General features: G+C 45.3%; 1 protein-coding gene and 1 long non-coding RNA gene across 3 annotated transcripts in view; one reads left to right on the forward strand and one right to left on the reverse strand.

The window, feature by feature from the left end:
- The window catches only part of LOC126525137 (uncharacterized), a 90,049-nt gene that overhangs the window by 56,295 nt on the left and 7,472 nt on the right, over nt 1-26,282 (reverse strand). For both annotated transcript variants that reach the window (XR_011893469.1, XM_072287316.1), the window contains exon 2: nt 12,513-12,562. Coding sequence is in view for 1 of the 2 variants with exons in the window: in XM_072287316.1 (XP_072143417.1) it covers nt 12,513-12,562 (50 nt within the window). In the remaining variant the exon portion in view is untranslated. The remainder of the gene's footprint in view (nt 1-12,512; nt 12,563-26,282) is intronic.
- On the forward strand, nt 23,451-26,065 carry LOC140216434 (uncharacterized). Its single transcript, XR_011893102.1, has 3 exons — nt 23,451-23,542; nt 23,674-25,616; nt 25,685-26,065. It is a non-coding gene; the product is annotated as an uncharacterized lncRNA (long non-coding RNA).

Consider the following 26,282-nt stretch of genomic DNA (forward strand, 5'->3'; position numbering starts at 1 on the left):
CGCTTACCCAGCGCGACGAACTGCAGCTATCCAGCGCTCCCAACGCTCCGCTTCGTGAGGCCTTGAAGGAAAACAGTAGAATCTGGTGTTGGGATTCAGGCCTTCTTGTTCATGGCAGCCTACGACACACCAGTAACGATGGTGACGCTTTTTCGATACTGAGCTAGGTCTCTCCGGATCCGCGTCGCCGATTCCTTCTACTTCCAGCGTTACATCCCACGGCACACGGAGAGTCTGTTTTCGTTAAACTATAGGCAGCGGCGAACTCGCAGCCTGGTCGGCGTGGTCTGTGAGAAGTGACGAGCCTTTTCGCAGTCGCAATAGGGCAGAAAAAAGTGGAAATTGACGCAGAACTCGGGCTCGAAACGTGCTTCGCCACAGCCAGGGCTCAATACTACACAAGCTGGTACTACCCAGATAACATTTTTCGCCGCCACCAGGCGCCGCTACTATACCTCAAGCTAGAGCGCAAGACGCCCATTGCTGCAAGAGTAGAACTGGAATTGTACTCTCACTCGGAAGGACAGACTGAAAAGCACATTTCACTCTCTCATTGTTGACGGAGTGAACAATGCATTTCACTCCGCTCGACATTTTGCGAGAGAAAAACAACGCTTTGAAGAGTAAATCGTCGCCTTCATTCCTGCGATACCCTCCCTAGTTTTAGAGTGTACGTTACAGACTGAAAAACTATAACTTATCACCTGCCTTTATTGCGCCTTATGTGTCCTAAGAAGGCCGATGCCGTGGATGTCGCCGCGAACGATACGTCTCTACATCAAAATATCAGCCTACGAATATGAAGGCAAACTCCGCAATTCAAAGAATTATCAAAATGCCGACGCACTAAGCTCCCTTGTTATGCCAGCGAAGCAGGATGCGTGGAATGTATTCATGTTCGAAGCGCTGCAGAAGCCTATGATAACCGACACAGTAGTATCATCAACAAATTTATGCATGATATTAAAGGAAATCTATGGAACCATTCAAGAAAGCACCGTGCACAACCTCATGGTTGATCACTTCAACACTGAACGCAAGCGCGCTACGGAGATAAGTACTAATTGCGGCTACATTGCTATATATCATTCGGTTGCACTTCCTGGACAAATCATATCCCTCGTTTTCGCAGGTCACCATAAACATTGTTTATTGCAAAAGTGTTTTCATGAAAAAGTCGCAGTTTCTCCCGAAAGCCGAAGCATCTATTGCAATAGCAAATTCAGACAGCTATACGAAGTACGGATAGTAGTTTTATCGTAAATATAAACTTGTCAAAATTCGCTTACTAGATAAATTAACCGTACACAGTGTCATGCGCGCACAAGAAAACACGAACACACCTCAGTGGATTGCTGCGCACACTAGGTGTCAAAAGGCGGCAGTGAGAAAGCAGGGCAGCAGCAGCTAGCAAATTGACCTTCGTGTTGTCCCTTGCGGAAACGCGGACTAAGCGGCGAAAACAGAGCGCACACGAAGCGATTAGCGCTTGGTGCACCTGAACTCTGTGCTCATCTCACATCCCTTTGACTATAGATCCCGGGCGGCACACCGTACGCAGCCGCCGCCGGAGTAGAACACCCCCCCCCCCCCCCCTCGGTGCCCTGTGCGCGACGGAAGACGACGCAGGTCTTCCCCGCTTTCGTCCCTTGCGCACGCGAAATTGAGCCACAATTGTCGGCTCTTCCTTGCATGTTTTCACTCGCACATACGGGATACGGCGCGCGGCGACGTTGTTATGGCCCTTGCACTTTATACGGAACATCAACAGTGACGACGACGACAGAAATTCGCCAGGAATTTCCACATAATTGCTATTGCAAAAAAAGTGTGCCAGCTGTTACATTTGGTGGTTTGGTATTGACCACAACATAGAAACAACAGTTATGAATTGTAAGTCTTGCGTATGAAACTGCAGCGCTCAGCCAAGAGCACCTACCCTTGAATGGGAAATACCAGACACGCCTTAGCCCGACCTGCGTATTGATTAAGCTTGACCTATTGGAGGGTCTATATGCCTGGTGGTTGGAGACGCGTGCACAAAGGGCGAGGTGAGAGACTGAACAAAACAACATTGGCTGTACTTATCGGCACTGTCCGCCGTGTCCAGTAATTATTTACTACGTTTGGGCTGCTTTCAAGGTGGTCTTCGACAAGGAGACTACATTTGTGTGAGTTGAAATGCAGAAGCTTTATATAGGCAACAGTATCTCGTCAAGAGTCACTCCATACAAACAAACATTGAAAGACTGATCTCCTGTGTCACATCACTTGCCTAAACCCAGTGACGAACGCGCAAGCTGAGCGTACGTGGGCAAGCTCAACGGTCCCTTGCAAAAGATCAGACTACAACTCTGTATAGTGCGCTTTCAGTTCAAGCAGCTCAACATTGTTCAAAGTACAAGAGGCTGGAACAAAAGCTTCCTTGTAACAGAAAATTCGAAAAGAGACGATGCATACTCGCCCACCAGTTTCACAAGAAATGGGGCCGTTTCGCTCTAAAGGCGAAACACCGATTGCGTTATTAAATTATTAGGCTCTTATACGAAGCAAGGGTAGTACTGATATAGGCCATACACTTTTGTAAACATTCGCTTTTTAACTAAATTAACATGCATAATGTAACGCACTCACAGGCAAATATAACACATTTTATTTAATGACCAAGGACAGTCGCTGTTAAAACGCTGGTGGTAGGAAGAGCGGCACAGAAGCCAGTGAATCACTATTTGGGCTGCATCTGGCTTCCACGCAGACTAAGCGGTGAGAGAACATAGCACACAATTCGATCATTCCTCGGTGCAACTAAGCTCTGTACCGACCTCTCATCGCTATTTTAAGATAGAGTTTGAGCCACCGCCCTCCGCCAAGCAACAGAGTCACCGCAAGGTTACCGAGCTAGCGTTTCGCGTAGCGTTGTCAAAGATTGTAGCGTCGTCTGTCCGTCCTTTGCTGGTTCTTGACGTGCAGGTTGGCAAGTTGTGGCGAGATAGGCGTCGAAGTCGAGATTCTCTTCGACCATGTCGTGAAGTGGAATGGCATCGAGCTTGGTCACAGGGTTTCTTCTGTAAACCAGCTTTAACGGCGTCATTTGCGTTGTTTCGTGCACTGCGGCGTTGTAGGCAAATGTTAGGTACGGAAGGATAGCGTCCTACGTTTTGTGTTAGATGTCGACTTACATCGCTAAAATGTTGGCGAACGACTAGTTCAGCCGTTCTGTTCTGTCATTAGTCTGCAGGTAGTAGGCAGTTGTCCTTCGGTGACTTGCTTGGCTGTAATGCAAGCTGGCTTGAGTAAGGTCAGCTGTATGGCCATTCCTCGCCTAGGAGTTTAAGAGTTTGGAAACCTAGCACGCGCTTGGCCCTTTACGACTCCGGGGGTCACTGTGGCGCCACAATCTGTTTGCCGCTAGCATGGATACACAGTCTTAATCAGTTAACTGTATGACTTATTCCGCATTATTTTGGGGGCCCTCACATGGCATTGCTGAAGATTTCTGTTCGCGGAATTATTTTATACCGTCTTAGCGACGTCTCCATCGAGTACAGGCTGCTACTTTGGCGTACGTTATCTGCAATCGATTATTTCTTTTAGAGTGGGGAGGGGGGTTGGATTGCTTTATGCACTCTCGGCGCTTTATTTAATACATTCACTATGGTCGCTTGTTGTTATTCCAGAAAATTCGATTTTATTGATTAAAAGGTTCTTACCTCAAGCTAGTTGCTAGTAATCCATAGCTAAAGAAATAGTAAAATAGTAAAATAATACCAGTACCAGAAAGACGACACCGGTCGAGCGCTGACCTGCCTACAAAATGAGTTTATTCGGCACGTAGATATATTTACGGCCAAGAAACAGGAAGGCTGGATGAAGAAGGAGAAGGTGAAGAGGGCTGTTATTATTTCAGGTATCAATTCGCCGACATGTATCTTTTTTTTTCTCATAAAATTAAGTTTTACTAAGATGTATTCTCCTAATTCTTCGTTCTAAATTCTAGCATGAACATTTGAGCGTGAACATTTTAGCATGAGCAAATTCTAGCTTGAACAATTCTAAATCATTCTGCCCTGCATAATTTTTCGGTTTTTACTTTTTTGCAGGTTCCTGGCATGTAGTGTACTTATCTAACCGCTATCTTGTGAGAAGCACAAAAAATTCAAGGCAATTTTCGGCTACCTGCGAGTGTTTTCAGTCGTTCGTCGCTAGATTTTTTCGTGTTCGTTATTCAGTACGTGCACGCGTTTAGAATTCAATTGACAATTTAGCCCAAATCAAATAATATGGGCAAGTGTTTTCTTATGTAAATGTCCCAGCCTTTATTGGGGTGCTATGCAGGATGCGCCGAGTTTCTCGTTCACCCGAGTTTTACCCGAGTTTGCTCGACGGCAGTCAGTGAACGGAGATAGCGCGGGACGCGCAAAGGCTGCAGGCAAAAAAAATACGTAGACAAAAAGGCGCGTATGACAACATGAGCGCACCCTGCGCGGGACGCTACTTTCACGTTTCAAGCGCAGACGGCTGCACAACGAAACGCGCCAGCGCCGCGTATTGTTATCAACGGATTATCGCCACTTAGCAATACCGTGACTGTCCCGCTGTCTGTCTGCACACTTGCCGTGAGCCGCTTGCCACGCCTTTCGCGGGCGCGTCAAGGGCGTGCCTCCTCTTTCGGGGACTATCTTCCTATCCTCCATCGAATGCGAACAGGGTACATGCGGCGTATTCTTGCACTTACGATTTCGCTGAAACGAATACGTTAAAATACAACAAATAAAATAACGAACATTTTTATTTCTTTAAGTGACTGTTTTTTGTTTTGAATGCTAGAAATTTCTGATGACAAACGGAGATCGAGCAAACTATTAAATTTTGCACTTCTTGCCGCGAGTGGCGACATTGAGGCGAAAGCTTAGAAGCGGATACATTGAAGCGGATCGCGCGCCCGACGCACTTCATACGGTGAGAAGTCACCTAGGGGCGCTACAGTACTATTCTCAATAATGTCAGTGATCACCACTCTTTCTCTTTTAGGAGAATAGAAACGCAGCGCCGTTGTACGGCTGTTCATCACAGGCGCCTTAAGGCCTTCGCTTTACCAACTAAAAACGATACACTAGTCACGGGAGCAACGGCTATCGCTGCAAAATGGTGGTCCGTAGTGCCCGTAGTGACGCAGTTCAGTGAAAATGTACCAGTTTATCTTTGTGCGCGAAGCCTCGGCGATGCATTGCGAAGACGTGCGTGCTTCCCAGCGACACAATTCATCGCTTGTCATCGCTTGCCCAGTGAAAGTGCCTCTGAGCGCATGTACGCAGTATTTGAGTGTTTTGTGCGCACCAAGGTGCTTGCGGATTACTTATGCTGGAGCCAGCAGCGATCGCAGAAGGATACCGTAACGACACCGCAGCAATTGCATTTTGGCAGGTGAGGGCTCTTGTGTGCGGTTATGAAATGAGACTTCGAACTGAGGAAGGTGTTGGAACTGTTGAGTGCGCAGTGCTTGTGATGAAGAAATGCCATTTCACTGGGTCTAGAAGAGCGAGCGATTCTCGGACGCTGATCGTGTTTACGACGTTGTGGCTCCGATACATCACCGATGACAGAGCAGCCATCTCAAACGACTGCTGCGATACGCACTCCTCAGCATCGTCGTCACCCTCGGTGCATCGACGCCTTGCAAGCAGCTACAGTGACGTGCCGATAATTATTTACTGTGCGCTACGTCGCCACAATGCAGGCAATGAAACCGTGCTGTGGGGCCATCTCAGCCCGAGAAGATATATGCATAAGCCAGCGACAGTCAACGCTTTGTTTTTGATAGTAGTGCGCAGTACATCACCGATGACAGTGCGTTGTGCGTGTTTTATGTCGGTGGTGAATATTGTTGATGCCTGTCAGCTCGGCACCGCGTCGCTGCTGCCGAAAGATAAGTTGGGCGTGGCCTAACCGTGGTGGGTGCGCGCACAAGAGTTACATGCCTCGCGCGGGGCGTGACCTATGGCTTTGATTGACAGGCGAACTCGTGCTAAACTCGTGCATCGCGAAACCCCTTCCGAGTTGAACTCGGGAACATGGCGGCGGCAGCAGCAGCCTGTGTTATTTCATCCAGCGGCAGCAAGCGTCAGTATGACCGTCTGGACCCGTTCACGTACATGACCGCCGTGGAGTTTCAGCGTCATTTTCGCCTGTCGAAGACATCGGTGCGGTGGCTGTGTGACGAGCTAGGCGAAGACTCTCGTATATGGAGACAGCGTGGCGGGCTTCATTCGCTCACCGTCGAAGAGCAAGTCCTCTGCGCCCTCAGTTTCTACGGGACTGGGAGTTTTCAGGGAAACGTCGGCGCCGAGCGTTACATTGGACGTCATCAGACTACTGTGAGCCTCTGTGTCAGAGATGTCTGATGCGCTTATTGATGCGGCAGTGCGGAAGCGGTGGCTGGCTTTCACGAAGACTGCGGCTGAGCGGGCATTTATAAAAGAACGCTACTTACTTCGCGGAAACATTACGAACGTAGTCGGGTATGTCGACGGAACGTACGTAGGAATTAAGGCGGCTTCAATGTCAGCGTTACTGTGATTAGCATTGAAGCAATGTCTAGACGCACAATATTGCCAAATTTGTCACTTCTGTGTAGCCGACTTAAATTTTGTGTTACCGACATCACACATGCGACAGCCTATGATAATGACTTTTTCGCTGGTTGCCGAATTTTTACATATTGTTCTACTTATCTATCAGGGTGCCTTCCAAATGGCTCACTTTTTGGGGAAAGAGGTTAATGAAGTATGAATAGATAAATGGATATCACAAATTGTATGAAGTACCCTGTGAATGCTAATCTCATAAAGAACTTGGTTTTTCTTACGAGATTACTTAGTACTTAGTACAAGTTAGTATGCATAACGCTGAAATATGGTTATGCGTCATATATCGGCCGCACTATGAAACAGCAAGGCATTGCACAATTCGTTGCAATGCGAGATGTGGATGTCGCACCAAGCCAGTTGTGCCTATGCATTTATGGCGAAATGAAAATGCATTGAGAACCTTAGTGTGCTAGCTTGCATGAAGAAAATACTTAAGCGTGTTTGCTGTGTTCGCTGTTTGTGCACCTGCCAGTGGTTCAGTGTATTTTCTTTTTTTTTGGGGGGGGGGGGGGCAGCGTTATTATGTATGGACAAATCATATATTTTCGACTCATAATGGGGCTCTAATTCTTCAGCAGTGGAACAATGCAGATCCAATGCTCTGCAGAACTCGGTGTGCGTGAAGATGTCGTGAACCACCAAGGCAAAATTACATATCGGGAGAAATGTGGTGCCAATGAAAAGTGGGTCTTAAACCCGCCATGATAAAAATAAAGATTGCAGAGGGAATAGACTTTTGTACAGCTTTAGAGCAATGATTACACAAACTGTGACATGCTCAAACGTGTAAAAGCTTGCCGCAATGCCAAAGTAAGATGAGCGATATGTAGCGTATTGTGGCATTGAACGTGTCTTGTAACTGCTATTTTTATTGTAAGCCTTGCTGTCACGGCTTTCCCTCCGGCACTTCCTTTACTGAAACGCAGCACTGTCTTTCTATTGTTGTCATGATGATGATGGTAACGGCAGCAGTAAGGCTGGTTAATGCTTGCCCCTTCGATTCCTGCGAGTTTAGTGGTACAGAATATGGCACGTGCAGCAAAATTTTACGCTTGTGGTGATTTGTTGGAGAGCCAATTCGTGTTGGGACATTTCAAAGATGTGCGCCATTCTGGCTTAATAACTAGAGCATTGATGAGGTTGAAGACTGGTTTTATTGGTATAGAAGCTTGAAGTTGAATTGCACAACAATTTGATGGGACACAAAGAAGAGAAATACACACAGCAGAACGCTGTGCTGTGTGTGTTACTCTTCTTTGTGTGCCGTCAAATTGTTGCGCGATCCAACTTCAAATAGAGCATTGGGCTTCTTTCTTCTTTGGTGAAGGACCGAGGAAGTGTGAGCTATTCGACACCATGCCAGTGCCTTGCCACACAATTATGGAAGTCTGAAGGTTTGCAAACAAAGCTTTGCTTTCACATCCACCTGCTCATGTAATACAAGCACTGATTGAAAGAATCGTCATACAAAAATAATGGTGAAATGAATGGCCTTTGAAAATTTGTATGTTGACACTAATGACATAATAGGTGCCACACCGAACTCGACAATTGTACTGGACAGAGCAGTTTGTTTCCTATGTGAAGCACAAGCTTCCATTACATGCTGTGCAGACAACCAAGCTCAGTTTGTTTTGACGTGGTTCACAACATTCACTGTAATCTGTTTTTGATTCTAAAGAAGTTCCATACACCACCTCTTTTTCAAGGATCTCATGGGAATATTTGGCGATACCTTTCTACAGCCCCTCATAATGCAAGTGTGGCCAGCCAGCTTTGCTTGGGTGCCTTTATAGATTTCTGTTCCTGATCATTGTGTGCTATGAAGTTGCTAAAGTCTATGCAACCAGTGCAAGGCATTACGTGATTCTATAGTCGGATACAACTTTAGGAGGCCGCAGAATATGCACTTCAGTGGCAGGTGAACACAAGCCTGCACCAATGGGCGCACACTCTACACTGATGTCGTGCCGCTGGACGCACTAATACCCGCTCATTGGAGAGGGACTATTTAGACGTGGAGGCAATGGGCAGCTGCACTTTGGTCATCTGGGCGGGGCCTCTCCTGTTTTGTGAAGTTGTATCCGACTAGAGGATGCCGCTTTTCATACAACACAAAAGGACAAAGTGTACAATTATTTGGCCTATGAAATGGATACATCACAAGTGAGCTATGCATGGGCTTAAGCTGTGTGAAAATTAGTACACGCAAATATATGACATTGTTAAAGAATATGTGGTATCGAACATGCATGTAATGGCATGTTTAAATCGGGGAGTGTTGCATTCATATGCACAGTCTATAGGTGATAGCATTATTAAGCTCATGCCGTTTCCTGTCTTTTCATTGTGAAATACACACACCATTCATCTTGTGGCTAATCAACACCCACTCTATTCTTGCACATAGAAAGAACAAACAGCACAACGACGTATATGCTGCATTAGTGTCTTTTTCATTTACATGGTCCAAGAGTGGCACAGGTTGTCTTACGTTTTTGCCCATTTTGAAGAGACACCAAGTGCATGTTACAAGTTTCCCAATATGCACAGCACAATGTTTACTGCAATAATTTTATTCATGCTCTTGAAGAATAAACAAAATAATAAACTGAAAACTCCTTCATAAGGTGTGTTCTGGGGGCTCGACTGGAGAGCAGTGAGGGCACTGATCCTACTGTTGCAGAGCAGCCCTCTGGACCTTGTCACACTCTCAAGAGCACGTGCCTGGCACTCGCCTACTGCCACCAGGTGGTTGAGTGCCTCCAGCAGCAGAATGTTTTGCTGCAAAAAAAGTGGATTGTTGGAATGAATCAACCGCATATAAACCATTATTTACAAATAAAAATGCTCATTGCACTATTGGTACTAAATGCCCTTAACTGTGGAAGCCTTTAGTGTATGCATAATAAAACAATTTGTCGGGACAACGTTGCTTTATTTTTCATAACGGGTTGTTTTTTTTCAGAGCCAATTGTAATGTTTACTAGTGTGGCAACAGCTGAGGTTTCCTCGCACCCTCACGAGTCTCTACTGTCAGCACCACAAACATATTTTTGATCACTGCAAAACCAATGCCGCTCCCTACAATCCCGTCTTATGCGAGCTGATGCATCCTATGCCTACAAACATCATATTTTTGTCCCATTACGCAATTTTCTACCATCCTCGGCTGCAGTTCTTGACATCCATTCTGTCACGCTTATGTAATCACCTGTTATAAATTGGCAGCGAGTGATTGAAGACGTGCATGGCCTGCCCGCCGATTCCATTTTTTTTCTTAATCTCAGCTAGCATATCAGTTGCCACGGTTTACTACGCCACTGTCTTCCTGCCTTAATGCTATCTCCAACAATTTTTGTTACTTCGCTTTCTGCACAGTCCTCGACTTCTCAAGTTTCTTTGTTAACCTCCAGGTTTATGTGCCATATTGCATAACCGGTAGAATGCAATGATTCCAAACATTTTTCAAGGATATCGGTAATGTGGCGATCACGATTCGGGAATGCCTCCCATGTGCTGTTCAAACCATGAAATTTTTGTATAAGTTTCCTGCTTTACATCAGTACCTGCTATTGATATTTCACCTGGATAAAGATACTCTTCCATAGATTCTGCTGGCTGAATGTCACTGATGAATTTCTGGTATCTCACCAAGTGAGTGAAGGTTACCTTTATCTTTTCCATATTTTCGCGGGCCCACGTACATGTAAAAGCACGAACACTCATTGGTTCTCAATGCCTTTTTTAAACTGCTGGACATTCAGTTCGTTACTACGATAGTGACTTAATGCGTGCACTATTATTATGCTAAATATGAAACAGTAGAAATATACTTATCTGCAGTTTGTCGATGTCTCCTTCACTGTGTTGGTTGCGAGATCCATCATCGGCACCACCTCCTTGTCGCATCTTAGCTATATCGGCTGTCTTCCTTTAGCACACGCTATGCAATATTCGTGACGCTCGCAGTCACGCAGAGGGGAGGAACTCAGCGCACTCACAGAAGCAGCACCGGATAAGTTGTTTGTTCAGGATTGTGCCGGGAACCGTAGGTGCAGGTTGCGATCTGTAAAATCGCCTAAGCTATTGGCTGTCTTTCGGGGTGCACGGAAATATTGCTCACGGAGGAACAGAACTATCCAAGAAACAGTGGTCATCGTCGAGCCTGATCACTACGACGCGCACTGCAAGCTCGTTGTACGAGTTTGTTTACACTGGGCTTCAATGTTTAGCCGCCATGCTCGCCCGATGAATGTATGTGATGACGCCACCACAGCGTTCCCTCGTGGTATAATGCGAAGCGTACTAAATAACAAATTAGTCGAATACACATTCAGTCTACATCTTGTAAGCTTTAAAATGCTTTTAAACCACGTTAAACTAACTAATAATATTGTACTAAATGCATTTGTTTTATAACTCGCTTGTACGTGTAATGCACTCAGTGGAACGACAAACAAGTGAAAGAAGGCACGACCATGCACCGACGGTATGATCACGTGAGCCCCTGTTTGTCGACCGCCCAGAAGGCAACGCCCAAGGAATGATAGCCACCCAGAGTGAATCTAGATAAACCAATGAAACTGGAGGCTTGTGGAAAGATAAACTGTGTCTCGGTACCATTTGTGCTTTCATCTTGGGGTGTCGCCAGAGCTCGTGAAGATCCCGAGTTTCGCCAAACTCGGCGCATCCTGCATAGCACCCTTGATGTCTTGTTACATTTTATAATAATATATTATAATATGATATAATAATAATAACATAAGTTTTCTTGCTTCTCCATGCTGTTTGCAGGTTTATGAGCTTTATAGAGCGTCGCACTTTTAAAACTTTGGTCCCTAAGCTCTCGTATAGCAAGTGCAGGCATCTACAGCCATAAATGGCGCTAAAGATGCATACTTATGTGGCAGTGCTTCTCACAGACTGTCATTGCATGTATACCCGCATGTGAAAGGCATGAAAAGCACCACCATATAAGTGAAAGTTTTGCTCAGGGGATGGTGGTCTTTTAGGCTTTGGACGTACACGTGTCCTTTAGTGATGAACACGGAGTAACCATATCTACATACCTAAAAATTACTACAATTCTTCAAAGTTTGATCTTCCTCCTCTTCAAATTTCTGGAGCAGAATTGCAGTTCTTGTTTCATTAAACAACCATGGGACGGCCTGCCTCAAAAAATTGTAGTACAGTAAGATGGGCACCACTGCAGTTCCTTTAAGCAGCTTCAAAAACTATACAGCAGTTCCTCAAGGTGCAATAAAGTGAATTAAGCTTTACTACAGCTACGCTCCTTGCGCATAGTAGAGCTAAGCTATTTACGGCTGCAACTCTACATTGGCGGATTACATCAATGCTACCCCTCGTAGATTACGTGTACTCTCGTAAAAGTTTTGTTTATTTGGCATGCAACTACTGCACCCATAGAGTAGCGTTTAGAACGTTTTGACACCTTTGTTTTTTAGTGGTTTCTGAATTTAATATTCGTGTCTATAAGCTTATAGCACAAAATATTATCAATTTTTGCTGATTCTATCGTTTCTAAAACTTTGCTCACAAGCGTTCTTCATTATGCACAAGAAATTTTCCAGTCTTCACTAGGTACCCACGATTTCAAGCTGGCTTTTAGAGCTTCGTAAGTGCTTTACCAATACTTGTTTACCCCAATGTTACGATTACGTCTACATTACGTTTTTAGACTTCTTAAACTTCTTTGGACTTCAGCTACATAGTCGAGCTGAAGGAGAGAGAGAACAACGCATACGTGGTAGTAAATCTAAGCAAGACGACGTCCTTGCGGTGCTGTACGTAGTAATTGTTCTTTTTTTGACAAATCCTACAACACAATATTTCTGAACTTACCGGAGAAGCCAGGCTGCCAGCTGGAAACACACTTTTGCTTGTCAAGAAAACTGCAAAATGAACCAAAACAAAGAATGTAAAAACTTTTGCATCGTACGCATCAAAAACATGCAAAGCATACATGACCACTTTTACGGAGGCGTTGATATCGGTTGTGATAGTGACGATATCCCCTGTGGTAAGTTGCAGGGAATATGTTTGGAAAAATTAACCCGTAGTTTCAATACTCATGATACAGTTGACCCACTATTTCAGATTATGTACTCGCTAGACTTTTTCGCAACAAGCTGTGTTTCTGTAGAAGGTAGTCAAACATTGCAGGTGCAAACAATGGTGAGAAACTCAAGCTGCTAGTGTGTTTAGTACGTAAGAAAGCAAAGTTGTCAAAATTGTTTGCTAAAAATGAATTGAATATACCGTTAAGTTCGAAAATTCAGATTTATATTGAATATAAGTTTGAGCATTCAGTTCAATAAATTCGAAACAGCCTGTGTGGTGTGCGCGTGGGGTATGGTATCGATGGTTCGATGGTTCTATCCGCTGTCAGTCGTCACCGAACCTTGTGTAATCTGATAGCATGCGCTACACGAATGGTGTAGTATTTCTTGGAGACACGCAGGCACCAACAGTTATTCTGTAACCTTAGATGACTCATGTACAAAAGGCGACACGCTTGCCCCACAGATCAGATCAGACTGTGTTCACCGCTACCATTGTGTTTTGAGTGTAGCCTGTTTTTCAGGGCATAGGCTCGCGCAATAAAACGGACGTTTCGTGATTCACAGTTTTTCTCCTTTCTTCACGGTCACTACAACGTGAGAATATCTTTAGCGTAATTTCCTTGGTTATTCTCTTGTTTCTGCAGCTCAACTCGTTTTAATGATCCGTGTCGACAATAGCTTGAAGCCTTTTACGTCCTCGTGCTAAAGTAAGAAACAAATATAGCTAGCTTGTCTGTAGTCAAATTGTAATAATGTCTATGCTAGATTTAGAAGGTCAAACGCGAGGCTTTCATTTGCCAAGCTTCTCGAATTTGGAGTCGCTGCAGATACTGCCGGGGCCGTATGAGTGACGTTATTCCAATTTGTAAATGTTACAATCACGTGACGCCAAATTTAAGTAACCACCGACGCAAGCATCGGGCAGTAACCAACACCGTTTTTTGAAAAGCCAATCAAACCCTCTTCTCGTTTATACGAGGTAGTTTTTTTGTGCTTTCAAAGCGAATACCATTGCCTTCATTGAGCAGTTTTCATCTAACTGGCTGACACGAGGCGAGGTGCACGCTCAAGCAGAGATGGTTTCGGTGGGGCCGAGGCAGCACGATGGAAGTTGATAACCGGATCAGGAGGGTAATGCCACCGTCTGTCATTGGTCTGCTTCCCCTTACTTAGCTCGCGGGGACTGTCAGAAAATTGTGGTGGCCTGAAACAAAATGTTAAAATTGACGTTAAAACCGACCGTGAGGAAAGAGTTGGCTCAGCAATGTTGTATATGTGTCGAAAAGGCGCGATAAGGTTGCAGTTCCGCAAAAAAAATTTTTATTATACGGAAATAAATGCATGCTCGCCCGCAGCTTCGAGTTTCCATTGCCAGAGCGATCGGCACGCAGCTCTTTTCTGTTCCTTTCGGAACTGGGCAGTGCACGGCTACTAAAAAAAATACATTCGGTTTTTTTCGGCATATTAATGCGGCTTTCACGCGCAACAAGGTACTTTGACGCGATGAGCATTCGCAGCTTTATAACTTTGCGTGACAGACAGAAGAAGCGGTCGAAGCCTGAAAATGCTTGACCAATAGCAGGGGACTAATGGCGTAAAAGTAGTCGAATCAGAAATAATTATAGTTTTTTCGTTTGGTCTAATCATGCATAATTAGTGTGCACATATCATATCAAATGGGATGTTTTCGCGGTTTTCGTGACGTCACGTGACAAGCAGGCGAAGTGCTGGCGGTCCGAAAATTTTCGGGCCAATCGCGTAGGGCCGATTGCAAAATGGGAATGAAATTATTTGGAATAACTTTACATTACAGCGCCCCTATATACTGGTCGTTTTGTTCGTATCTCGGAGGATGAAAAAAATCCCCTTGACCTGATTATGAAGCACGTAGTAAGGGCTACTCATTATTAATTGCCCACCTGGTATTCTTTCCCAACACCGAAGTGTAATTATAGCGGTGCTTTTGTATGCAGTGCTTCTGAATACTCTTGTGGATATATGTATCTGCCCTGGGCACAAGTAGCAGCAAATCGGCTTATGTAACCCCTATATACTAGCCGTTAAACTACTGCCAGTAAGCAACGCTTTTGCTTAATAAATAGTTTTCTGCATGGAACCTGAACATTTAATGTAAGTTTATAGCTATATCTCTGGCCGCAGCAAACTCTTATTTGAGCACGGCATTATCTTTTGAACGGATTATTTCATTTGTCAAAAAACTTAATTGATCCATTGTATATGTGCTGCTGCATGTATACCTATTCTTGCCCAATCCTCGAGAATTCCTATGTCCTGTTGTGAAACAAAGGGCACTTAGTCCTCAAATATTGATGAGCAGTAGTCGTATATCCATTTGCATAGACATGTCCCGGCAAATATTTCCTCGCCAGGCGTCATTCATCACCTTCGTCTTAGCGACATCGCAACGTGGACAAGTGACACTGTTCATCCTCCTGGGGTTTTACGTGAGATAACCAAGATGTGATCATGAGGCACGTCGTAGGGGGGGCTGCGGACATATTTTGACGACCTGGGGTTCTTTGACGTGCACCTAGTGGAGAGTACATGGGCGTTTTCGCATTTCACCCCCATCGAAATGCGAGCGCCGTGGCCGGAATTGAACCCCGCACCCTCAAGCTTAGCAGTCCAATGCCAGAGCCCCACGCCACCTCGGCGCGTGGAGCCACAATGGCAGGGCGAGAGGAATTGCATACATGCTCCTTACGTTTAGTAAAAGGAAACAGCAAAACTGTGAGTTATAGTGGTTAAGACCGAGATAGAGAAATAGAAGTGAGGAAAGGCAGGGAAGTTACCCAGACGCACGTCTGGTTTGCTACCCTGCACTGGTGGCAGAGGTATAGGGTTGAAAAGAGAGAGACGACATAGGGAAAGAGCACAGTTTCACGCACTTTTGAAGTTACCCAACGAGTCCACACACCATCGCCAAGAAGTGTCGACTTGAAGTAGTGCAATAACGCAATCATGGCTTTCGGTACCATAGACGCGCACGGCCACGGTCCATGGATCATTTCCGAAAGTGGTTGAGTATCCATCCGGTTCAACGATGTCTGGAGAGCTTCATGCTTGACATCGCCGTGGAGACAGAGGCATAGGATCTGTTAATGGTTCCTATAGTTTCGAAAGAGTCGCATATGGGTGTATCCTCTATTTCAGTGCGCCACCAGTGCGCCTTCGTAAATGCCACCCCGAGCCACCCACGGCGCAATACTGACGCCTCAGAGTGGGAAACTATTGATGGCACTTGTCGCATTAGGCCTGGATCAAGCCTATGAAGATGACAGATCGGGAGGTTGGGAGGAGGCCAGTAATTGTGTGTGATTGCTTTCGCTTCGATATCAATCTTCCTTGCAGCGCCGGTTCTGCATGAGGAAACTGGAAGTGGTCGGGCTTCCAGATAGACAGACTGGGCGGTTTCGTCGGCGAGTTCATTACCAGCAACGCCGATATGACCAGGTAGCCACTGAAATATAATTGCCTGCCCTAGAGCGTTAGCTTGATGGTGGTCTTCTCTTATTTTATATGTCAGCGGCTCACGATTCCTGTGATATAGGGGAAAGTGCACACTCTGAAGTGCTGCCTTCGAGCCGCAAAAGATGAATCATTTCAGAGGTGTCTCTTGCAGAAGGTATTGGACGGCAGCACGCGGGGCTGCAAGCTCTGCCGCCTTTGATGTCATATGTGACAGTTTGAATTTCATTGTAATTTTTGTAGCCATAATGACAACAGCATCTGAAGAGCTGGTAGATGAGATCGAAAAATCGGTATAGAGCTGTATTCGGTTTCCATATGTCTCATTGATTATTAGTGGTAAATAGATGAAGCAACAAGTCAGGCCATGGAGTACTTGATCGACGAATCGCTGAAATGTTTTAGTTGCATTACGTAGGCGGAATGGCATGCGCATGTATTAATACATGTAAAAAGGAATAATAATTATGGTTTTAGGAATATCGCAAGGCTCGACAAGAATCTGGTGGTAGGCTTTACTAGATCCACTTTGCTAAATATGCAGCGACCATGAAGCGATGTGGTGAAATCGTGGGTGTGCGGTATAGGTTACCTATCAGGAATCGTCACTTTGTTTAGGGCGCGGTAATCGCCACACGGCCACCGATCACCCGTCTTCTTGGGCACCATGTGTGTAGCAGATGGCCAAGAGCAAGCGGAAGGACGAATGAAGCCTAACTCGAGCATGTGTTCAAATTCTTGCTTTGCAATTTTCAGATGGTCTGGTGCAAAGCGGCGAGGTCAAGCACATAGTGGTGGTCCTTTAGTGACCTTGCTCTGCGTGACGAGGTGCATTATTGGACGATCTGGCCAGGGTGGTTCGAACAGCGCTGGAAATTCCGGCAGGTTGGTGGACGACGGCTTCCGCACCTAGGTGTGTGCTTGTACGAGACGCAAAGGTGGTGCAGACGTAGTGATACCTTGTACGAACAGGTTTGTTGAGGAGTCAAGAAGGCGGAAGTGGTGAAGGTCGACGAGAAGGTCAAACTTGCACAGAAAGTTAGCGCCGATGATCGGCTCGTGGACGCCGGCGACGGTGAATAGGCCATCGAAAAGGGCGTCGCATACGAAGGTCAAGAGTGACAGATTTGTGGCCATACGTTTTTATGTTAGAACCATTCATGGCAACGAGAACTCTTGAAAAGTAGGGGGAATTGCACAAATTTCTGCACCAGTGTCTACAAGACAGTGAACTTTCCTAACGCGGTCGGTGAAGTAGAAAAGACGGCTTGATATTGGGCCAGTAGCACTAGCCATCATCAGTGACTGGCCCGACTGTTTCCCATAAAGTTGCAAGGCGCACTGCACTGATGTGCGCCAGCGCCATATTTCCCGTGATAGCAACAAATTAAGGGAGACGGAGGGCGTGGCACGTATGGGTCATGCAAGCGATGGCGCTGCTGATGGTTATTCGCACGAAAGCGAAAGGCAGCCTACTGGTTAGTTAGTTCCTTGCGCAGCAAGGTGCACGCTTGAACTGTCGAATTCGTCAAAGTGCTGCTCTAAGTGGGGTCTTATCGCAACCATTGTATTACAATGGTCAACAACGGATACCACAGGATGTAAAGAATCCATAATCTGATCTGCCATCGTCGCTAAGACCTCCCCAGAAGCCGTAGTGGGGGAGGCACATAAATTCATGCGTACCTGATTTGGTAGACACTGTAAAAAGGGCTCCTAAAGGATTTTCGAGCCTGCTGATGATGGACTGATTCCAAGGAGTTCAGTCATGCGGCGAAGCAGCTCAGTCTGTTTTCTGTCACCAAGTTCCTCCGATGAGAGGAGTTGTTGAATCCGTCGTGACATAGAGTCCGTGGTGCGCCGTAGTAACTCTCTCTTACGGGTGTCGAACTGATCATTGGGCGGAGGAGGTAGTAAAATGTCGCGGACCAAAGCTGCAGTGGTCGGGTTAAGCGCACTCACGACGCAGCCGTACTCAGCCGTTTGAGATGTGACTCGGTGACGGCGAAATGGCGCCTCGATGAGGACGAAGCAGAGTACACCGACCGAGGGCCAGAAATCGAGAACATCGAGTGTGGCGACCGGAGAGGTTCCGTTTTTTTTTGGGACGTCGTTGTTTGGCGGCCGGTACCATGGCGTCGAGAAGGAGCTTGGTAGACGTATACAGTTGTGATCAGGTATCATGTCCGAGGTCGCGAGCTCGTAGGAACATCACCATCATCATCATCATGATCATCATCATCATGAACATCAGCCTGGTTACGCCCACTGCAGGACAAAGGCCTCTTCCATACTTCTCTAACTACCTCGGTCAACTCATAATTGTGGCCATGTCGCCCCTGCAAGCTTCTTAATCTCATCCACCCACCTAAATTTCTGCCGTCCCCTGCTACGCGTCCCTTCCCTTGGAATCCAGTCCGTAACTCTTAATGGCCGTTGCTTATCTTCCCTCCTCATTACATGTCCTGCCCATGCCCATTTCTTTTTCTTGATTTCAACTAAGATGTCATTAACTCGCGTTTGTTTTCTCACCCAATCTGCTCTTTTCTTATCCCTTAACGTTACACCCACCATTCTTCTTTCCGTAGCTCGTTGCGTCGTCCTCAATTTAGGTAGAACCCTTTTCGTAAGCCTCCAGGTTTCTGCCCCGGACGTGAGTACTGGTAAGACACAGCTGTTATACACTTTTATCGTGAGGGATAATGGCAACCTGCTGTTCATGATGTGCGAATGCCTGCCAAACGCACCACAGCCCATTCTTATACTTCTGATTATTTCAGTCTCATGATCCAGATCCGCGGTCACTACCTGCTCTAAGTAGATGTATTCCCTTACCATTTCCAGTGCCTCGCTACCTATCGTAAACTGCTGTTCTCTTCCGAGACTGTTAAACGTTACCTTAGTTTTCTGCAGATAAATCTTTAGACTTACCCTTCTGCTTTGCCTCTCCATGTCAGTGAGCATGCATTGCAAGTGGTCCCCTGAGTTACTAAGCAAGGTAATATCATCAGCGAATCGCAAGTTACTAAGGTATTCTCCATTAACTCTTATCCTGAATCCTTCCCAATCCAGGTCTCTGAATACCTCCTGTAAACACGCTGTGAATGGACCGTATCTCCCTGCCTGACGCCTTTATTTATTGGAATTTCGTTGCTTTCTTTATGGAGGACTACGGTGGCTGTGGAGCCGCTATAGATATCTTTCAATATTTTTGCATACGGCTCCATGACTCCATGACTGCTGAGGTTTCGACTGAATCAAACGCTTTCTCGTAATCAATGAAAGCTATATATAAGGGTTGGTTATATTCCGCACATTTCTCTGTCACCTGATTGATTGTACGAATATGGTCTATTGTTGAGTAGCCTTTACGGAATCCTGTTTGGTCCTTTACTTGACAGAACTCTAAGGTGTTCCTGATTCTATTTGCGATTACCTTAGCAAACAGTTTGTAGGCAATGGACAGTAAGCTGATCGGTCTATAATTTTTCGGGTCTTTGGCATCCCCTTTCTTATGGATTAGGATTATGTTAGCGTTCTTCCACGATTCCGGTAAGCTCGAGGTCATGAGGCATTGCGTATACAGGGTGGCCAGTTTTTCTAGAGCAATCTGCCCACCATTCCAACAAATCTGCTCTTACTTGATCCTCCCCAGCTGCCTTCCCCCTTTGCATAGATCCCAATGCTTTCTTTACTTCTTCCGGCGTCACTTGTGGGATTTCAAATTTCTCTAGACTATTCTCTCTTCCATTATCGTCGTGGGTGCCACTGGTACTGTATAAATCTCTATAGAACTCCTCAGCCACTTGAACTATCTCACCCATATTAGTCATGATATTGCCGGCTTTGTCTCTTAACGGATACATCTGATTCTTGCCAATTCTTAGTTTCTTCTTCACTGCTTTTAGGCTTACTCCGTTCCTGAGGGCATTTTTAATACTATCCATGTTGTACTCCCTTATGTCAGCTGTCTTAAGCTTGTTGATTAACTTCGAAAGTTCTGCCAGTTCTATTCTAGCTGTAAGGTTACAGGCTTTCATACACTGGCGTTTCTTGATCAGATCTTTCGTCTCCTGCGATAGCTTACTGGTATCCTGCCTAACGGAGTTACCACCCAATTCTATTGCACACTCTTTAATCATGCCCACAAGATTGTCGTCCATTGCTTCAACACTAAGGTTCTCTTCCTGAGCTAAAGCCGAATACCTGTTCTGCAACTTGATCCTGAATTCCTCGTTTCCCTCTTACCACTAACTCATTGATTGGCTTCTTATGTACCAGTTTCTTACGTTCCCTCCTCAAGTCTCGGTGAATTCGAGTTCTTACTCTCCTATGTCACTACAGCGCACCTTGCCGAGCACGTCAACATCTTGTATGATGCCAGGGTTAGCGCAGAGCATAAATTCTATTTCATTTCTAGTCTCGCCACTGGGGCTCCTCCACGTCCACTTTCGGCCATCCCGCTTGCGGAAGAAGGTATTCATTATCCGCATATTATTCTGTTCTGCAAAGTCTACTACGTAGGAACAGAAGGCCCACAAAGAATTGCCATTTGTTTATCAGGTTAATGCATTTTTTATCAGGTTAATGCATTTTTTATCAGGTTAATGCATTTTTTATCAGGTTAATGCATTTTTTATCAGGTTAATGCATTTTTTATCAGGCTAATCATTTTTGTCAGGTTAATGATTTTTATCAGGTTAATCATTTTTATCAGGTTAATGCATCGTCGAGCTTATATGCCTCATGGCGCCCAGTCCAGTCTCTTCTGCTTCCACCGAGGGGCTCTATGAGAACAGTCCACCATCAGAGCCCAGCGGGATGTAAGGGCACACGTGCATGCCATAAAGATCTGTAACTTTTCGCAGGGCGCGCTAAGTGCACCCGCATGCAGAACATTTACCGCCCCTACATTTTTGCGGGTGTTCCCTCTAATGTCTGTGATTTCATTTGGCACCATGGTCTCCAGCTGAATCGACACAGATTGCCTATTAAGCCGTTTCATGCTACCGTTGGGTATCAAAGTCATTGTAAGGAGCGTGGTGTTGGCATCAGTATTCGACGTCGGCACAACAAATCGTGCACTCAAGGAAGAATAGGTCCTGATTTTCGTTCGCTTCGCCTTCCGGCTCCGCGCAAGTTCGAAGTCATCGTCATTGCAAGGGTGGTCGCTGCTGGGTGAGTAGATATGGTGCCTTTGCTGTCGCCGTCAGTCTGCAGCCCGATCCGTTTTCTGGAGGCGGCCGTCACTGACGCTACCGGTTTCGCCCTTGGATGGGCCTCTTCTGTCGGCCCCGAACAAGGCGCGACGACTGATAAGTACACTGGAGATTCTACAGAAATGGCCAGAAGTAGAAAAACAACACTTCAGCGAAGCTGTAGAGAACTGTTGTTTTGAGTCGACTAATGGTAAATAAATGATCTCGCATTGGTGCACAATTGCGTAACACCGTAAGCGCAGAGTATAACTGCTACAACTGTATAGTTTTAACTGTATAACTAATATAAGCTATAAAAGATGGTTGTTACGGTAAGCGAGCAGGTTATGTGGCCGATATAAATGAAACAGATGCCCTAGCAACACTGTATAAATACATTTCTGACGCTGCAATCCGTGTTTGTTTATATTGGCAAAAATTACCGCCGACAGCACTTTGGTAGACGAGATGACAGCGTGACAACGACTGCATGAGTGGCATGGCGCTATAAGTGTAATAATTATCGAATGATGATGATGGAGCTGATGAAAGCGTGGCAACGAATGACAGTGTGACTTGGGAGGCATCACTACAACGGAATCAGGACAGCAAGATGACCACGGCATAACAGCAGCTGTGGAGCAGCGCCTTCTTTTTATCTAGCCTAATGTATGGAGGCCAGATACACCTTAGGCCCTTCCCCTTTAATCATGTAGATTCTGTGGACTGTGGAAGTCGGTGTAAGCCGAGTTGAGGTGAGCCAGCACGACGAAAGTGCACATTCCGACAAGAGACGTGCAGTGGACTTCAGCTACAAAGCCTTAACGCTAACTTTATCGCAGGCGGCAATGAAACGCGAAGAACCGATGACCAGAAATTTAAACGTTCGAAAGCCACAAAGCTCTGGAACAAGCGCACATCCTTCTTGGAGTTCGACAAGCAACGTGCCCATCAATGTGCCCTTTGCATAGACAGAGAAACTACGGCGGCCGACCACGAAAACGGTTGAATGAGTCAAGAAAGCTGCTCGCTCTAAAATAAGTCTTGAGACGCAAAACATGTATTCATCTCATAAGAATGCTGGAAGTTCTTGAGTGTCAAATTTTTATTTTATAGTAACTACGACGCCGTAATTATATGTTATCTGTGGTAACTAAGTTTCGAGGTACACATTAAAACATTCGATATGCCGCTATTAGGTAGCAGACATTACGCAAAGCAGCGTGCCCTTGGAAGTACGCGTGTGCATGGAAGCCGTTGTAGGAACAAAATAGGCAACCTTCATCTACAGACGAATGAGCCACTAAAGTGAAGCAGCATGCTTCACTAGGTTGGTTGGTAATCTAACAGAGCAGAGAACAAACAAAGCACCAGTCTTTATTGTATATTAACTACAATGCATAGTAAACAACGTGTGCTGAAAACAAAAATTGGCTGAAGGCTTAGCTTGGTTAAGCCTGGAAGATTGCGAAAGCAATACCCTTGGCGGCGCCTTAGTTCGGCTGATGGTGTGGACATGGTTGCCCTTTGTTAAACTTATGGCTATACATCATCCAACATAGCGCAAGGCAGCGCGCCGACCACTGCGAGGAGCCGAGCTGTAGCTCCATTTATCCTCCTAGCATGACGTCACACCAGCGAGCGCCTTCTCTCGGTAGCGCCGCCGTAGCGGCGCGCAAGGCTTCGCCTCCACCATAGAGTTAGTAGAACAACTCTAGAGGAAAAGCTGGGCCGGAAAAGTGGGAACCTCTAGGGCGCCGCCCTGTTGCTACTGGTCAATGTGGCCAGCGCAATTACTGTTGAAAGCGCTGAAAACAAGTACAGGTCACCGTATGCTTTGTGATCTAAAAACGCATACCTGAGGTTTTATGAAGGTGGTGGGTTAATATTAAGTTTACAGAAAGTGATCACTAAGTCCGTGACTTATGTAAATCACGAACTACGCATTCATTTAATAAAGGATGACGCGAATTTCGGTTTCGAATCTGTTTTTTTTGGACGCGTAGTAATTTCGAACAGTTTAGGTTTGACATGCGATCGCGCGTCGACATCGGACGCTATGGCACACTCGTGCCTTCTGCGCCACCGAAGCCCCGAAGTGCCCAGGCATATACCTTCACATGTAAGTAAACGAATGTATCTCGTTGTTGAGAATATCACGCGAGTAGGCAGCTCTTGTGGGGCATCACAATCGTTTGAGAAGCGTCACAGTAGAGCATTTTTCTACATGCGGAGCGGCGTTTTTATTTGCAGGTTTCCCTTCAGTAGGAAATTGCTGGACAGGCGGACCAGCGCACCGGAATTGTACTGGCGAAGCCACAAGCAACTCAAAGAAACTGTTTAATTGTTGCACTTTGAACAATCATGCTTCTACAAAGGCCACAGCAGAAAAACAGCCTGATGCAGAGTATTTCTGTGCCACGAAGTAATCAAGAGGCGAGTGCCTAATGCGGACGAAATCGAGTGCATCGAGACTTAGAACGACAGAAAGCTGAGCTAGTTGGTAAGGAATCATTATGCAAAACAGAGGTGAGGCGTGCAGACAGGACACAAGAGTAGAGAAGTGGGCGGCGCTCGTGTTGCATGTTTGCTTGTAAATACTCTATTCTTGTGTCCTGTCTGCACGCCTTACCTCCGTTTTGCATAACGAGTGTATCAACCCACATATTAATAGCGTAGGCGTTTTATTAACTGTGTAATATTTTCAACACTTCCTTGCATGCCATTTCATGTGGAATATCTTTTTTGGTCACAAATTTGTGCAGCGAATCTATTTGCATGATCGACTTCGGGCCTGTAGGTCCGTTCACTTGCACTTGATGCTGAGTCTTTTACATGTATCCATAAACTGCAGATATGCACATCAGATCCCTGCGAGCATTTTCAAAATTCAGTTATTTTAGACAACAGGCACATATGCAATACTGACATAATCTCAAATACCACTAAGCAGCTGGGACACATTTTTGTTGACCATAGTCGCAGGTAAAATAAGTAGATTATGTGGACAGCTCCAGCTCATTTTCCTTAAATCAGTGTGTACAAGGGGTATGCAAAAATAATTTTTTTCTCGCGCACCGATTCTTTTGCTGTATAAGCAAGAGAACCCACCACGTTAGTGTAACGTATCTTGTACATCACACTAATAAGTGCTTTAATTTACCAAGTGAGATGAGTTACTTTTATGGATCATTCAGTCATATCACACTGCAAGCTGCATTCATCAATCTTCAATTGGATTTCGCAAGAAACATGTTTCCCTTTTATGCAGATATGCAATGGCAAGCCCTTCCGTGTGTTCCAAAGGTAAAATTTAAGCTCGAAATTAAAGAAGACATTTCTAGTCAGAAACAAGCAAAAATGGTGAATGCAGAGTATCAGAAGCCCAAGGTACAGAAATTATGAGAAGTGTCGAATGATTTTAAGGAAAGAATGGTATTTGAAGATGCAAGATTCTTTAGTGGAAATCAAGCAAGTCAGTATAGGTAGAATACTCTGAGAAATTATGCGAATAATGGGATAGCACACAATGGGTCATGAAATGCGTTGTTTTTCTGAAAAACTAAAGCTGATGACTGTCGACCATATCATGAGTCACTTTAGCATCATGAGACTGCTGTTTGATAAATTCAGAAACAAACCAAAAAGCAAGCCATGCAAAAATAAAAAAAATACTATTTAATGATGCTCTCTCCACACTGGGATAAATAATAAGAAACGGATCACGTCTAATGTGGACATATCAGACACCTTGTGAAACACTAAAGGAAAAATTCAGTTTCGAGCTATGGCACTTGTCGCTTAGATGTGGGGGGCCTTGCACCAATAGTAACAGTTACCACTGCATCTAGAAATTTAAAGCATTCATGCAGACAAGGATGATTCTTTATAATTTTGGCTACCACTTCAAATGCCTCCACTAAGTGTTACAATGCTGCACGCAGCCATACTAAGGATCTCACAGCAACACTTGCAGGTAAACAGCAAAAGCAGTCAAAGTGCTGGTGTATTCTGGACACTGTCTTTGAAAACTTTTAGGCAAGAACAGTGCAAGAAACAGACATAAGAACTGCATTTATTTCTATAATTCCCCATTTGAATGGCCGTTTCTTTTTCCTTCGACAATGCCTTCGCCTAGCCACAGCAGCCCCCTCATACAGACTCCACAAGCCAAGAGGCCGTGGAGGCAAATGCAGGTAAGAGGCAAGAAGCAATAGCACTGGTATCGACATTCATCTAATTTCTTTCTTTTTCTTTCGTTTAGACAGCCAGCACACCTCGAACAGCCACCTTGACTGCGGGTGTGTCACCCTAGTCGCCAAGGAAACATTTGAGGGAAAGCGACAGGCAATGTGAACAGCCACTTCTCCATGTAAACAATACTCTTTCTCTCGGATGACTCCTACGTTCGCCACGCCAGCACACTTGTGCACAAAGATGCCGCGGAGGCACGTGCAGGTCAGAGGCAAGAAGCAGTGGCACTGGTGTCGACATTCGCCCAATTTCTTTTTCTTACACTGAGGTAGCCAGCACACCTCGAACAGCCACCTTAACTGCGGGTGTGTTAGTAGATTCCTGTTGTACATATGCTCATAATAAACTTCAGTAAACTTGAACTTGATAATAAACTTGAAGGCAAATGGGACATTGATGCATTGTTTTTTTGAACATTTATTGTACACATACAATATATGTTATACTTTGCAGTGCTACAGAGCGTATTTTGAAGCTTCCCCCTATATTTTGCACCTTTAATTACGATGTGTTGTGTGGCCCTCAATTCAGTTCATGTTGTAGCAGTTGTTTTGTCTGTGTATCGCACATTGGCTTAAGCTCGTGATATCCACATACTTCTCTCACAT

This window comes from Dermacentor andersoni, chromosome 3 (assembly GCF_023375885.2).
Source record: "Dermacentor andersoni chromosome 3, qqDerAnde1_hic_scaffold, whole genome shotgun sequence".
NCBI classification, from domain to species: domain Eukaryota; kingdom Metazoa; phylum Arthropoda; class Arachnida; order Ixodida; family Ixodidae; genus Dermacentor; species Dermacentor andersoni.